Here is a 16,087-nt window from a genome sequence, read left to right as displayed (position 1 = left end):
TAATTCATTAGCTCAACTGCTGAGAGAATTGCCCAAGGTCAATTAAACTTGATATTTCTTTTAATTGATTTGCTCAACTGCAGACAGAATTGCATTAGGTTGGGCTGTTCATAATATACGAGATTTGCTCTCTTCCTAAACTCATTTCCTCAGCTGCTAAGAGAATTGCAAGTGGACATAAAAGAGACGAATTTCCTTAACGCCTTATCTTATCTCTCTCTCTCTCTCTCTCTCTCTCTTCCCATTGCTCGCAGAGGCGGAAGAGCTTTCACGTAATTTTTTTTTTGTTTATTTTCGTTTTACATTTCTCGGCTCGACCCTTAAAATTCTCAGTTGTACTTCAAGCGTCGTGTCAAATGCAAGTCTTTGCTGCGAGATAAATTTGAATAGTTGCCTGAAGTGAAAAGAGTGAAGTGCAAATAATAACAAAATATTCCTGATTCTTTAATTTCTGCAATTTGCAGTTTAACAAGCTCGACTCAGTGCAAGGTAATCAAACTTATGAAATGCGATTTTATATACTACGGAATAACGAGCATTCCTAAGATCGCCGTATAATGTAATCGTCAGGTTCTTATCGAAAGATACAAACATTTCCTATCGTCGAATAGTGCTGTCAGGAACTGTAGAACAGAGACTTTGTATTTTCCAGTCATTAGCATTGTGTTGATGTTTATTGCTGAATCGAGCTGTCGGGCTTATAAATCGATCATTTTATTGAACTTGATATGCAAAATATATACATATCCAAACGAGCTGGGAAATCAATCGTCGCTCGCTACTGCTGTCTGGCCATATGCATAAATGTTTCTTTACTACCGATCTTGCAGACGCTGTCCCAGTCGATTTGTTGGTTTATTAATTTGCATTGTTTGCTGTTTCGGTTTTGTTTTTGCTGCGTTCATTAACCGCTGGAATTTATGACCCCCAAAAACAATGTTCTTATTCTAATTTATTATATATGCACAATCAGGCCATCAATCTACGATTCGAATGGGCTTTTATAGTTTGGCGATATAGTTTTTGGTGTTTTTTATTTGTATTTGTATTTGTTTTGGTTTGTTTCTTTTTTGGCCAGGTGGCATGACAAATCCAATGAGAGTTCACCTGTGGGTGGATATCAATGGGCATTGTCGCTCGGATGTAGTTGGAAACAAGTTATGCGCAACTCTCCGATTCTTGTTGGCCAAAAAGCTGAGTGACCCAATTTCCTTGACACATGCCTGGCAGGTTTACAAACCCAAAAACTGTTACGGTTAACAATCAATTTCGAGTGCGAGGCGGGCGTACTGCCGGCACTCATTACTTCGCTATTTCTATTTCACTCTTGCAGATTTCATTAGTCAATAATTGACTTTGCCTGTCTGGTTTGTCAGTGAACCCATAAACACGAACTGCGCCCCGGGGGCACCAAAAACAAAGCCCGACCCAGGCAAGCAAAGCCGAGGCGTTAAATGCAGAAAGCAAAAACAGAAAGAAAAAAACTAAAACTGAAACTGAAGCTGAAACTGAAAATATATTAATATTTGTAGGCCCGTGGCATTCATTGAGAACCTGAAGCTGAGCCGACAGAGTTCCCACGCTTCGAATTCTTCACGCATGCCTATTGCGACGGCATGCAACGTGGGGCAACCTCAAACTTTCGCCTTCGTTTAGCTGGTGTTGTTGTTGCTAATGCAAATTGGCGGCCAGCCGGCTCTAATTTATGAATTTTGCAATATTTATGTAGAACAGATGCGTTGACTTCCCACAGCAGATAATGAGCAGGCCGCAGGCGTGGCAATAACATAATCGTAATAATAATAAACACGTCCACGCAGTAGCCTCCGCCTCAGCGTCAGCAGCAGCAGCCGTAGCCTCAGCCCCAGCCTCCGCCTCAACCTCAACCCCAGCAGCAGCCCCCAGCCCTCGTGCCAGACTCAAGTAGCACGTGTGCCAGTTTTTGGGCCGATGTTGCTTGGTCAGTTGGTAATGACCCAAATTTCATAGTTTTGCGCTAAATACACCTAATGGTTATTTAATAATAAGACAGACAGGGACAGCAGTAGCTGAAATATAAATACAACTAATTGTATAATAACAAGGCGTTCTCCTCACATATATATATATATAATATATTTATATCGATCAGTTTATAGCTAATTTTAAACAGTTTAGTTTATGTTCCCAGAGCTTAGAAATATTTTTTTGTGGAGCAGCTGCTGACGTAGTCCTACGATCAGCTAACTTAGCTGTTGCATGGGTTTCGTAATGCCAAAAGTATACTTTAAAAATTTTCAAAAACATTTCTAATCGAATGAATATGGAAATTATAATAAAGAAATATTTATTCAATAATTTCTGAAAGTCTGTCAGTCGGCTTAATTGATGTGTGAGGGTATGCAAACTTCAGCGTTATAGATCATTGATAAACTTTTACTTAATTGTTGTTGTTGAACCATCAACCCGTCAGTATTTGACAAATTTGCGCTTGTCTCATGTTAAGTTAACAAATTTATTATTAATAGAGCCTAACGCAACAACAGCAACTGTTGCTGTTGCTGCTGCTGTTGCTGCTTGGAAACGCAGTAATTTGTTTATATTGTTGAGCAATTGACACGCCTACTTTACCTAGGCTAAATTGCCACAATTGTTTGGAGTGCTAAAATTAATAAGTGTGTTTAGGTTTTTCAGACTCTTTTCTTTGGGCTTTTTGACACATTTCGTCGCGCTCTTCACGCTCTTCAGTTGCTGCTGTTGCTATGTTGTTGTTGTTGACGTTGTTGCTGCTGCTGCTGTTGTTGTTGTGTACTTGAAAGCAATGACTTTGTTTAGCATTTGGTACAAAACTTGTGATTACTCGCGTGTGCTTTTTCGAGAGTTGGTGCCCAGCAACAAATGCTTGAACACAGCTAGCATATAAATTAAATTTTATAAAAGTATGTGTACCTAAACATGTGTATACCCACATACATACATAAATATATATACATATATTATTTGTGGATTCAATCAGCTTAATCTACACTACAACTCAAAAAGCTAAAGGCAGATACACTTAGATAATAATTTCTTGCCTTAACTATCCCATATCTCGATATGAATTTAATTTTAAATTATGCACATGTTATGCAAATACTTTATATATGTACATGTATATGTATATGTGTGAAAAATATACATTTTGAAAATGTATAAATACATTTCTGTTTGTAGACATACTTACAAATATAGCTTAATCGAACATGCACTTGTCCAAATATTAAATAGAACAAGTCTGCCAGCAAATATGGATAATTCTTGAATTAATAGCATCTTTACATATATGCATATGGATGCAGACCATATGTTATATGTCTACAAACAGACATATATAGAGATACGTTTATATAAAGCAATGTGTACATTTGCCACTGCATTGTTAATAATTGCTTTTGCCAGCGGGAGATAAGACTAGAAGAGTTTCGCATAGACACTTTTGAGGGGATCAATAAAACGTGATTAGAGCCCCGATTAGAGAATGTTTTAGGAAATAGTTAGACCTGGAGCTCGACTGCCAGCTGAGCGAAAGGCAGACGTGCCAAGCCTCAGATACTCCCAGACTGTTATCTCTGTTCAGCCAGTTAGTGATGCAGTGATGCTGGGTTGCTGTCGTACCAGAGCACGCCCGATCGTCACCGATCGATCGGTGATGGCACCACTGGCTTCACTGGCTGCTATCGATCATGGCTCTGTTGTGCAATTGACATAACAGTGGCCTGTGTTAGCAAACGCGATCTCGATCATATGGCGGTACAGCGAGGCGTATGCTTAATCTATACTAACGCACACTCATTCGCCTCGGTAGCCAGCGCTGGTGTGAAACATTTGAGTAAATATCACTGCCGCTGCCTCGGCAAAATGACGTACATCATATTAGTTTAACAAATTAACATCTGTCAGGCGATAGTTATATGTGCCCGATAAGTTAGAGTAGCGAAGCCGCTTACTGCCACCAGTTGGCTCCATCGCTATGAATGGCTGTGTGTGGTCCTTTAGCAAACGGCAAGGAAAGCAAACACGGAAATATTTGCACAAGCTTCGGCATGAAAATGCAAATAAATAAAAACTAAATAAAACTGGTCAATTTAATTATGACTATAAATCGAATTAATATGCAAATTGTGCTCGCTTGCTTTGCCCCAAAAGCCAATAGTCAATAGCCAAAAGCCAAAAGCCCTCAGCGCAGCTAACAAATGGATGGCTTAACCGATTTGCACCCCAAAGGGTGTGGGGCTCTAATGCGATTATAAATGCCGAGCCGAAGACTATCAACATACCTATTATGCATGCCGAACGAGTCGAGCTTCCCAGAAGACTTCGATTGAAATGTGTGGAATGATTCGATCATATTTAGGAACTGCACGATGGCATCAGGCATCAGGATCGGGCATGGGCTATATGCGCAATGCTCATTCAACTTGATCCATAAATCATGGCTACCAAATGTATAAATAACGCCCCATTGACCGCACATAGATTGCAACATGAAACCGCAATACCTTGTCTAATTCTTTGGAATCGAAACAAAGGCAAACTCACATGCCAGCGAGCGGACTCCTTGAGACTTTTATAAAAGGAAATAAAAAATATATATATAAAATTTTTTTTTACTTTTTTTTTGGGAACCAAGCTATTAAAGAATTTTTGGGTTATATTTCTTTTATTTATTTTATTCACATTTCCTATGGAGTTTGAGGTCGGCTTGCGGTTCGGTTTATGGAACTGCTGCACCCATACGCATACAACGATAAAGCTCTGATGCCCAAAGCATCGAAATATGGCTTTTAGATAGATAAAGAGATGAGGGCAGGCTAAGCCACTTTGACTTCTGAATTCAGGCAGTCCGAGTCAATTTAGCATATGAATAAAGACACGCTGCGGTGCGCCTTGGAGCCTCCGGTGCGGCGCGTCTCCACTTTATATGCAAAGCGAAATGCTTGGGTAGATAATGCCAGAGAGCTATTGATTTGTATGTGACCATGTTGAAGATCCAGCTCTGATGATGCCACCAGCACACTGCTCAGGGCGTGATGACACCAGTGTTTATATGAAATAATTAAATGAAGCTCATAAAAGTGAAATATAATAAATTTATGTAAAGCTATGTAACACGCTCCAGCTGAAAATGGCCAGAAATGAGATAAGGCCGAAATGACAGCAAATAAATAAAAAATCATTAAGAGCGGCGTTTCTTCTTCTGGTTTCGGTCATTGTGAACGAGGCGGCCGGAAAAAGAGAGAAATAAAACAGCGACAAAAGACTAAACACCAAATAAAGCATCGAGGCGATGGGCAAGAAACCAGATTTAGCTAATCTTTCAGCTTTATAGGCGGTTCTGGCTTTGATGTAAGCCAACAAATCAGTGAAACAAATTATTATTTACCAAAATTCAAATGCCTCTGCCTAATAACACAAAAATCGATTTGCCGAAAATTCATTCACAACTTGTGACAGCTCAACGAAACAAAAAGAAATAACTATAAAATGTTGGTAAGGATGCTGAGCTAATGAGTGCTCGACTAGCACATACCCAGCACCAAGCGAATATCGTATATATAATGCTATAGAGTCTGCATCTTAAGATACTTAAGGGTCAGAGTCCAAGCCTACCCTCTCTCGGTGCTGGTCTAGGGTATTAAAAACAAAATAAATGTTTTAAAAAATTAAATGCACAATTATTAAAGGTGTTTTCGCCTTGAATGGAATGGACATTGGTAAGCAATTATGCTAATGCCCTGCTAAAAATGGCCAGCTAAATATACATAATAAAATAATGAAATGAAACAAGATTCGAAGTCCGAAATCTGAAGTCTTAAATCTGAAATGCGAATAAAAACAAATACGAAATCAAAAAATCAGTTTTAAGACCAACTGTTCACTAGGTTGAAAATGTTTAACATTAATCTTGACTGATAAATTAAAAAAGAATTAATTAATATCAACAGCGAACACTTGTCGTCTCACATCTCTGCCGCGCCGCCATTCTCGCTGACATTCGGTTTATTATAATTTTTTTAATTACTTTGACAGTTTTTTTAACATGAAATTGTTTGAGAATTTATGTTTTTTTTTTTTGCACTATATTCTCGAAACGATCGTGGGTTGGTATATTATTTTTTTTTCATGGGCATGCAGAGCACGTAAACATTGTTCATAATAATACCCAAAATTCAAAATTCAGAACCAACAACTACAAGTAAAACTGTGAACAACACCCTAAAGTCACGCCCCAGCAAAAAAAGGCAGAAACAACACTTGAATTTACGAGTATTTTTTAAGCCTTTTTTCTCAGTTGAAATCACTTAACCGTTTTTTTTATGGAAGCTTTATATTGCTGACAAATTGTTTGTTGTTACAAAGGGCCCCTGGTCACACCCTCAAACATTTAAATATATATTTACATAAATCAGATGCATATAGCAGGTAAGTGGTTCGTAAGAGAACTGAGCAGAATAATTTCAGAAAGCTTTCGCTTCCTGAATCTCAGCTGAGCTCTGATTTGGTATATATAATTTGGTACATCTTCGTGCCTGAGTTGTTGCAAATGACTTTTCGGGGTATATTTGTTTGGTAGAAGGTACCCCCAAAGTCATAAAGCTTTTGATTAAGATAACAATGAGATTTCATCTCGCTAGAGTCTCGAGATTTCCGGTTTACATTAAGCAGAATAAGTTTCATTTGAAATTCAGCTGGCCGCTGTTGTTAGGGTCTGTGGTAGTCGGTCTGGGCCGGCTCTTGTCTTGTCTCTTTTTACATTTGGGCTGACAGACAAATGTTCAATTTCTTAAAATTTGTTTTTTTTTTTTTTGTATTTAATTTTTTGTTGTTTTCGATGTCAACGAACTGAAATTTTCTTTATACTCGTATTTATTTAAAGTAGACAAAATAAATAATGAAAAAATAAGCAAAATACTGAGAAACACGAGCAGAGCGTCGTCCGACCGAAGCATATACTACATGCATATTCAGATTCTAAACAGTATGTGAATATTATTGTATTCGAATACAAATTAGACCGCGCAGCATCGAGGCTCTTACAGCAAGTGCTTCGAACCGATGGCGCCACATAATAAATGAGACAATTTATTTTTAACAAAAAACCCGACACTAAATCCACCAGAATAATATAAAAATAAAATTATATTTCCAACAAACTATGAAGAAGGAATGTTCATCTAAACTGAAATACTTCGGAAAGGCACGCTTGGTTCAATTTGTGCTGCGAGGTTTCAATAGGGGTTACGCAGTAAGAGTGTTATCAGCGTTTTTTACTTGGAACTCACAGCACTAGAGCCTGTGTTTTTGTGTGTATGAATACCATTAAACATGTGTCGGATCAGACAGCCGTAACGACTTCCTAATACGCAACCAACATTATTTATGAATTCCATTTACATTTACAAGTATGAGTTCGTGTTGTTTTCGAGATTTCAACACCTCGCCTTCCAGTTACATCTGTCGTCTATCCTCGGCTCAAGCTTGTGAGAACGCTGATCAAATGCTAATGGATAATACCCAACAGCCGTAGTTGATGGATGTCAAATGTTGCTTTCCGTTCTGTTAACATGGGCAAAAATAAACGTCACGTTCCGTCACCCATCAACAGATTGATCCAGCTAATTCTCACACCTCAAAGCTAGTTCCCGAAAAGCGACATTATTCGCAATTAACATACAGATCGTGTTTTCTGCAAATTCATCAAAAATCTATCTGAAATATGTGCTGCATATTCACTTAAGATTTGCTTGCTGCCACTCAACTGCAGCAGCTGCAGAAAATCTCATTCATGCCATGCCAAAATTGTGATATCCAGTTGTCTTTTAAGATAAGTAATATGATCTCTCAAAGACTCACTCGATATTCGAGCATAGTCATGGCCAAGTCATAGTATAAGTGATCATATTTCACCTAAATTATTAACTAAATATACAATTGTTTTATTGTAGGGTTATAAAACTCGAACGAAAAGAACCTATTCACCTGCTGATTCTGCGTCTGTTGGTTTAGGTTGGTCGTCAGACATTGTATAAAAAAGAGAAAACAAAACAGAATTTGACAACGGAAGCACCTGTCGCTGGAGTACCCAAACAATTAAATAGCGCAGACTTTTATCGGTCGATCTCAACATAAGTACACATGCATTAATCTTACTGTACATATATGAATAGAACTGTTCTTGTACATAGGCCTGGTCTCTAACGTAACGCCTAGTTAGTGAGTCAGTGGAGATGTGAGCGGTCTCTGAACAGTCAAAGAAACTTAAGTAGAAGCCTTACTCTTCGACTGCAAATTGAACTTAGTAGTAGTGCGGGTATTGCAGAGTCGAGCATGGCCCTCAATTTGCTTAAATCTAATGTTTATTTTGAGAGCATTGATTAGGTTCGAAATCCATATTTTCTCTGCCAGCCCAGGGGATTCGCATGATTCCCTGCGGAGCTGGCGATATCTCACTATTTATCCAATACTCTTATACAATTTCATACAATTTAACTGAGCGAAATTGAAATTTTTGTTTTATTTTTCTTTTTCAATTTTATTTTCTTTTCATTTATTTATTTATTTATTTTTTTTACTGTCTGTGCAGCGAAGCGTGTGTATTCAAATGCGATGGTCATAGCGACGACGCTTTCTTTGTCTCTTTGAGCTTCGCTCAAAATGAAAAAAAAGTAAATATAAAAAATAAAGGGAAAAAAGCAAAACAAAAAAAGAGCGAAGCAGACAAAAAATAGCGACAAATCAACCGAATTTATAAAAGAAATGAAAGAACTCGACAAATCGATGCGAAATCGAAGCAATAAATTAAGTTGGGCTTCGAGAGGGCAGCCAAAAAAAAAAGAACAAGTAAGAAAGCCCGACTAGAAGATACCCAGTCCCATCTGCGTCTACAGATTCTATTGAATTATTTGTCAGCTTAATACATATGCAAACTCCTTCACATACTGGCTCTATTTTCAGCTGAACTTAAATTTCAAGAAATCAGCGAAATCTGAAGCCGGTATCCAAAATATAACAAAAATCAAAATTGTAGAAAATATGCATTGAAATAAATACTGAATTTGGGGGCTCTAGCTCTTAAGCCGTACGAGATGTAATTTAATAACTACAGTTTGATCATGCTTTTAATCGATAACAATACAATGGGAATAGTTATCGATTATTTGAAACAAGCTTTATGTGCGCGCGCTATTCACGGACAATTTCAAGATCGGCGCGTTCACACAGACGGGCAGACTGACGGACAGGGCTCAATCCCCTCGGCTTGTCGTCTTGAGCAATAATATATATATTTTATAAGGTGTGCCATGCCTCCTTCTGCCTGTTGCATACATTTGCACAAAACCATTATACCCGATTTACCATTTTCAATGGTATCAGGGTATAAAAATAAAATAAAAGAAAAGAAAAGACCGATATATTGTATGCAATGCTAAGGGCTAGGCGCGCCTCTATGTTGAATTGGTATTTACCTGTTTCTCGACCAGCGCGTGCGTGTAGATGAATTCCTTTTTGGGTGAGTAGAGTTCCGGCGGATTGCCTTTGAGTGAATACCGCAGGACACTGTCGTCGACATCCACATCGAGATCGGCGCCTGCGCGGCCCAATCGCATCGCAGGGACCTCTGTGTGTTCGGGGCATAGCCTGGAAGTAGCGTCCATCTTTGGCAGAGATGTAGCCTCCACGTCGGCCTTGCGGAGCAGCTGATGGACTTCGGCTGCTGCCATTGCCGACTCCGTCAACATGGCGGGCTGTCGCTGGGCCTAGAGTTGTCAGTCGTCAATCAACCACCAGCGAAGCACGTGCAACAATGTGCGAATTTGTGGCCGAATTTTGTTTGCAGCAAACGTGGCTTGGTCGAGCGGTCTTGGCGGTGTTGTCGCGCTCGGTACGGGGCTAATAGCTAATTATGTTTCTATTATGTTGATATTTTGGGTGCTTTGCTTATTTTGTTAATTGAATTTCGACGGTGCCGTGCCCGCTGCCCCTGTTGATACACAAAACAAGTAAGAACTTTGTAGTCGGCTGCTACCGACCGCATAATGCTCGTTCACGATTCAACAACATTTGGACTTGCCAAAATTTCTAACTGTGATAGTGGTTCATGAAGTGTTCCCCTTGAAAGATTAGGCTTGGATATATATATCATTTTTGTTTAATCTACAGTTACCTGACTAATCAAATATATAGTCTTAGCACGCGCCCAAAAGGGGTGGATATACATAACCCTAGCTAAATCAATAAAGAAAGTCATCAGTAATCCAGCCCACACTTGCTCACTTTTCGGATGCTACAGTTTGACATGACCTGTCACGCCCTTACGTATCGGTATCATCTTGGCACATTGTTAACTGCGAGTGCGCAGAAAATCCAATTTGACTGCGTGAACGAGCATCAAAATGATGTCTTGAGATAGCTACTACTCCCGCTGCTGATGCTGCTGTTGCTGCCGTTGCTGCTGTTGCCGGCAGCTGATTGTAATTTCATAATTATTTTATCATAACAGAATTATGGATAAAAAAAGATTTGAAGAGTATAGCAACAGATAGCCACTTAAAAGTGTATGCAAACAGTGATAAAACTAAGGTGACGTATATATGCAGAGATATGTATGTATATATGCAGAGATATGTATGTATATGCATATGTACGCATATGTGGGTATGTATATGTATGCATAGATACATGTTTATTTGTACACATGTGGCTAAGCCTGTCGCATCCAATGTTTCAGTTTAATTCTTTGCGCACTAAAGATACATAGGTTAGCATTTAGATACACAGTAAGCACAGTAATTTCAAGTTTAATGTTTGATTCACACAAGAACATTTAGCATTCGTCTCGTATATGCAGGTTTATAGGCTTTTATGCATTTCGTGTATTTGTTTTGTTGCACACTCGACTTAACTTTTAACAACATTTGCATTTTTTTTATTATAAAACTTTTTTTTTATATAACTTAATTTTTTTTTTTATTTTTTTTTTTTTTTTGTTTATTGAAACTTTTTCTTATCATCGCATCTAGAGAAGGTTATGACCGACTCAAACTTGACCATTTCATTTGCATACAAGTTCGCACACGCACGCACACACACACACAACCACACACACACATACATACAGACAGGCTCTCACACATGCAGAATGGGCAGATTCATATCCATGCTGTTAGAAGCATTGTAGTTACCGTTAGTAGCATTAATTGTCACGTCGCGTAGCCGAACATTATAGATTATTAGAGATGTAAGCTGTCAGGATTTTCGAACGAACCGAGCGGTGCCCGCGCAAAATTGATCACGACAAAATTGTCGAAAAAACAAAACAAACATTCAAAACCGCAGTCCGCGCGTTGTCGCTCTTTTGAGTTCGATTCCCCGACTATCAAGCACAAACTTTTTGTTCATGCGTCTCAACTCACAGCACTCACGATCACTCGCACACACATACACACATACACACACATATATACACACACGTGGATGCTTACACTCGCGCAAAGCGCGAATCAGACGGAGAGCGGAGAGCTATTGAAGAGAGCGATCGTGAAGCATTAGTTTGTTCCATCAAATTTATTTATATTTTTAAACGTGTTTCGTGTATAAATATAATCAAAAGGGTCAAACTGTTTTTGTCTTTAGTTCCGATCACAATTTTTTGAATATCAATATCGGGAAGCAAAAGTGCAATAAGATAAAACCGCCGAATTAAAAACTAATTAATTTCTCTACCCACAGCTGAGCCAGAGCAACCATGATCTGAAGAAGCGTTTGAATATTATCGCAGAATCTGAAGCACCATCACCGTTCAGCTGCGTTTACCAACTCATCGGGATAACCGGGCTAGAAACAGCATAACCACAAGTTGCATGCTTTAAAAGAGCGAAATAAATAAGCCCTCAGACGAAACTTAACACGCCAAGCCGAACAGAGCTTTAATTCTCTTTCATTAGTTGAACAAGCATATATGTACGTATATTGAGCTTTCGCATTCAGCTTTTGACTCGATCGCAGCTTTTGGTAAAGCGTCTCTTTATTTTTGGATAACCTTTTTCTTTCATACCCTTAATTCCCGTTGATAATGCCGGCGAAAGAGAAATATGTTCTTGAAAAGTGAGTGACAAGTGAGAGCCGTTTTCGACCGTGATTAACACCTGAAAATCATTTTGACTTTGGAAATAATCTAACCGAACTCACAAAACCAGCTAAGAAAAGTTTTCAAAGTCTCTCGTTGACTTTTCAAATTTAACTGTTTTCGTACTCTCACAGAGCTAACAACAAATGTCCCACGCATTGCGGCTTTTAATGGATTCACTTATACATACTTGTCTCATTTTGAAAGTCGTTCTTATCTGTGAGTCTGATAAACGTTACCTCTATGTTACTGCTTGAGCAGATAGATTACTTTATTTTTACTTAATCGATAAATATCGGTTAATCTTTTATTTGTACATATTTTATTTAGTTTAAACAGGCTTTGCTCTTCCCCTTGTAGTAGGAGGTATTATCAAGGGCACACGTTTTTGCTAAACCAATATTATTAAACTGTTCATTTAACTTATCTTTATATTAGTTAGTACTTGCAACAATGTTAAATTTACCGCACATGCGGCTGGTTTTCGTAAGAAATTTACTGCATCATTCTACTACTATCTCGCAATTCTGTTAGAATGTTATGTAATATAATGCAGTAAGTAATTGCTTATTGTTTACTTTAACAATGCATCTAAAAGCTATCAGATCCCATCTAGATTAGAAACATAAAAATATATATCAAAAGCACAGAGGGCTACTCAAAAGCTTAATATCATACTTGAGTTAAGGAAACTCTGTAGTTCTTACCATAAGCAATTGACCCCATTGAAGACATATATTTATGCATTTTATTATTATTAAATTATTAACCTGAGCCGACTGAATCTGAATGCATTATTATTAATGATTATCGTAATGATTATGCTTTAGGTGATTTCATCTCTTTAAAGAATTGCCAAATTATAAGGCATCGATTTATATGATTTATATTTATTTATTTCTCATATATCAAAGGGGCACACAGAGGCTTCTCAAGGTCCATATCTATACTTAAACTAAAAAGTTCTTCATTCATAGCGTCTATGCCAAATTACCATATCAAGCAATTGACCTCTTTGCATATAGAAATATTTTCTTTAATCAAACGCAGCAGCCGAAGAATTAATCAATTAAAAGACGAGCGCTCGTTAGCCATATTAAAATATAGTTGAAAATTAAAAATCCATTTCGCATAGAAAACTTTTGCTCTGCAGTCATAAAAATAATTGTTTTTTTTTTTTAAAAAAATTTTTTGGCACAGCTAGAAATGCTAATTGAAAAGCAGAGAGCAGGCAGCAGGGAGAGTATGACCCATAGCTGCAGGCCCCATGCTGCAACAAGGCGTGGCAGGGCAGGGTAGAGCTAAATAAACATAAGCAACATATGTTGTGTAATTAACAACAGTGCAACGTGAATTACAAGTCGGAAATGAAAATGAAATCAAAAACATAAACCATTGCTGGTTCAGTTTCTGTTTTATTTTCATTCCCATTTCCATTTTATAGCATGTTACAAAATATCATCAGCAATTTCATCTCGAAATACTCATTGTATTCGAATTTTAGAAGGTAACAAGGTTAAGTATATAAATGGCCAAATTTGGCAAAATATTTAAAATATTTTAATATATATTTAAATTTATGAAAATATTAATGGAAAGTTATTCAAATAAAATTGTAAAAAATTTAAGAATTTAAGTCAATGAATTTTTGGTCGATCTAAGCCATACCAAAGCCCTAACTATATTAATAAATATTTAATTTTAATATTGCATTTAATATTTAATTTAATAAAAATGTAATTGCTCAGACTACTTCAAATAAAATTACTCTAGATACAGAGTATTTGCCAAACGACTATTTTAAACAGAAAATTTAATACTATCATTTGAGTTCCTAAAAAGTGCTTATAATATGGTCGAAGCTCTTGTGCTCTACTGACAAAAATAAAAACTAACATATGACTTATTCACTATATCCATATTATATATATATTTTAATTAATAATAAATAAAAAAAGACCAAATGTTCTATTGGCTGCCATGTCAAGCTACACAAAGAAGTCGAAGACGCCTGCCAGGCAGAAAACGCAATTGTGGTCGAAAAGATATTAGTGATCAAACGCACTTGAGGCAAACGAGGGCAGCAAGGTTTCTAAGGGAAAATGAACTGATGCTGACCACAGTGCCGGGAGTCAATGTCTCAATGTAGTATGCGCCGCTGCTGCTCTAGCTGGTCTGAGTAATTAACGCATTTAGATCGTTTAGACCGGCCAGCAGCACGCGCAGCTATAAACTTGCTTTTTTTAGCATTAGAATGGCAAAATAACTGATGCTAACCCAAGATGCTGGGCCGCGAGCGATCTCATCAAATATCTTCAGATGCAATTTTATGGCACACGCCGCTTGCGCGATCTTCTGCTCCGTGGCTGGCCGCCTCAATCGGCATATAGCCAAACATAGATGTATTTGAAGATCTACATACGCCTGGCCTGTCAGACACTGCGTCTGTTTATACACACATCCCTGCGTTCAATAATAATCGCCTGCTCTTAGTCATGTCGGGGTTGTGCCTGCGTGTGCGGTGCGTGCGCTGTTATGTTTATATAGTTTGGTGCGGTTTTGCTCGTTTTTGTGTATTTCATTATATTTCTCTTTCATTTATTGTTTTTTTTTTGTTTTTTGCTTTTTTTGCCAGCACGTTTGATTAAGAAGTATTGATCCTGATTGAATGATGGAAAGCTTACGAAAACTTAAATGAACTGGCGAGGCGAGCCGATAGGCAGCAACTGTCAGCTGAAAGAGCTGTGAGCTGTGAGCTGTGGAGGCCATTTAAAGCAAACTCAGGTTTTGAAAGTTCGCTTGACAGCTGCTCAATCAAATCAAATATTTGGGCTAACTAAACACAAACCTTTTTGACATTCAGCCCCCCCTCGCGCGCGTACTGGCATGCCATGCGCCTGAAGATGTAGCACAGTGATGTATAAATTCTCAAAATTCGCAAAAATCAAATTCAATTACGTGCGCTGTCAATCAACGGCAGGAATCGAACTCGGAGTCGGTAAAAGACATGCGTAAGAGCATTTTAGTGCGCAAGCTGCGTGGCCGAGTCGTCTATTTTTTTCTGTGTTGTTTTATTTTTGCGTATATATCTTAAAGATACATTTTACTTAAGTGTATGGCATACATCATCCATTCAACTACGTCCACATATGTACATTTAAAGTCTTTATTGCACGCGTACGACGGCCGACAGACTATATAGAATCATTTCCAGATGGCGATGTGCGTTGACCCTGAGACGAAACGCCCACGCAATGGGCAAATATAAACTAATGTATATATCTATGGACTATATATACATATTTATATGTATGTACATATATATAGACATTTATGTATTTCTCTACGGAAAAAGTGAAAGCGTGTGTAGAGCTACACTGTGGGCTATGGCACGGGCAAATATCAAGATGGCAAAGACTTCAAATAGAACACTTGAGGACTCGACTTTGATATACAACATTATACAATGCAAACCGCAATATACAATGATATATAAATATATATATATGTGTATCTTATCAGAATCCATTGATGGGTTAATTGCGCTCAATGAAACGGTTGTCCAATTCAAAGCTTATCCCGCAAGTAACACAAGTTTCGCATTAAAGTCATGTACTTAAACTATTTCGTCGATATGGCTGATATAAAAAAAGCGGAATTATGATGAGAAGTAGTGCTGTCTCTCGTTTGAGTGCTCGCTGAAAAGTAGCATCATAAAAATTGAATTAAAGATAGAACAATAGAGAACTATTTCCTGCAAAAGCGTCAAGGTTCGAACGCTTTGAACTGCCCGTCGACTGCAAAAAGATGTTGGACAACTAGTCGATGAATGATGCTGCATGGGCATAAAAAGTTGATAGCTGCTGTCCGCGAAGGAACAGTTTATTATTCTAGAATCAAAAGACATATTTATTGTATATGAACCGGTTCGAAGCAATT

At 37.9% G+C, this 16,087-nt stretch overlaps 1 protein-coding gene across 2 annotated transcripts in view; it reads right to left on the bottom strand.

Moving 5' to 3' along the window:
* Window positions 1-11,569, bottom strand: part of LOC111595220 (A disintegrin and metalloproteinase with thrombospondin motifs 9) — a 43,049-nt gene extending 31,480 nt beyond the window's left edge. The window contains exons 1-2 of one of the 2 annotated variants that reach the window (XM_023308835.2): window positions 11,205-11,569; window positions 9,489-10,003 (exon numbers count right to left, since the gene is read on the bottom strand). In XM_023308835.2, the coding sequence (XP_023164603.2) occupies window positions 9,489-9,761 (273 nt within the window). In that variant the 5' untranslated portion in view covers window positions 9,762-10,003; window positions 11,205-11,569. Of the gene's footprint in view, window positions 1-9,488; window positions 10,440-11,204 lie in introns of those variants that run through there. The other variant, XR_002751174.2, reaches the window with a different exon arrangement.
* Between the last annotated feature and the right edge of the window lie 4,518 nt (window positions 11,570-16,087).

This window comes from Drosophila hydei, unplaced genomic scaffold (assembly GCF_003285905.1).
Source record: "Drosophila hydei strain 15085-1641.00,03,60 unplaced genomic scaffold, DhydRS2 tig00008119-arrow-pilon, whole genome shotgun sequence".
Lineage (NCBI taxonomy): Eukaryota > Metazoa > Arthropoda > Insecta > Diptera > Drosophilidae > Drosophila > Drosophila hydei.
The sequence above is the reverse complement of the archived record's forward strand: the minus strand, read 5'-3'. Positions and strand labels throughout refer to the sequence as shown.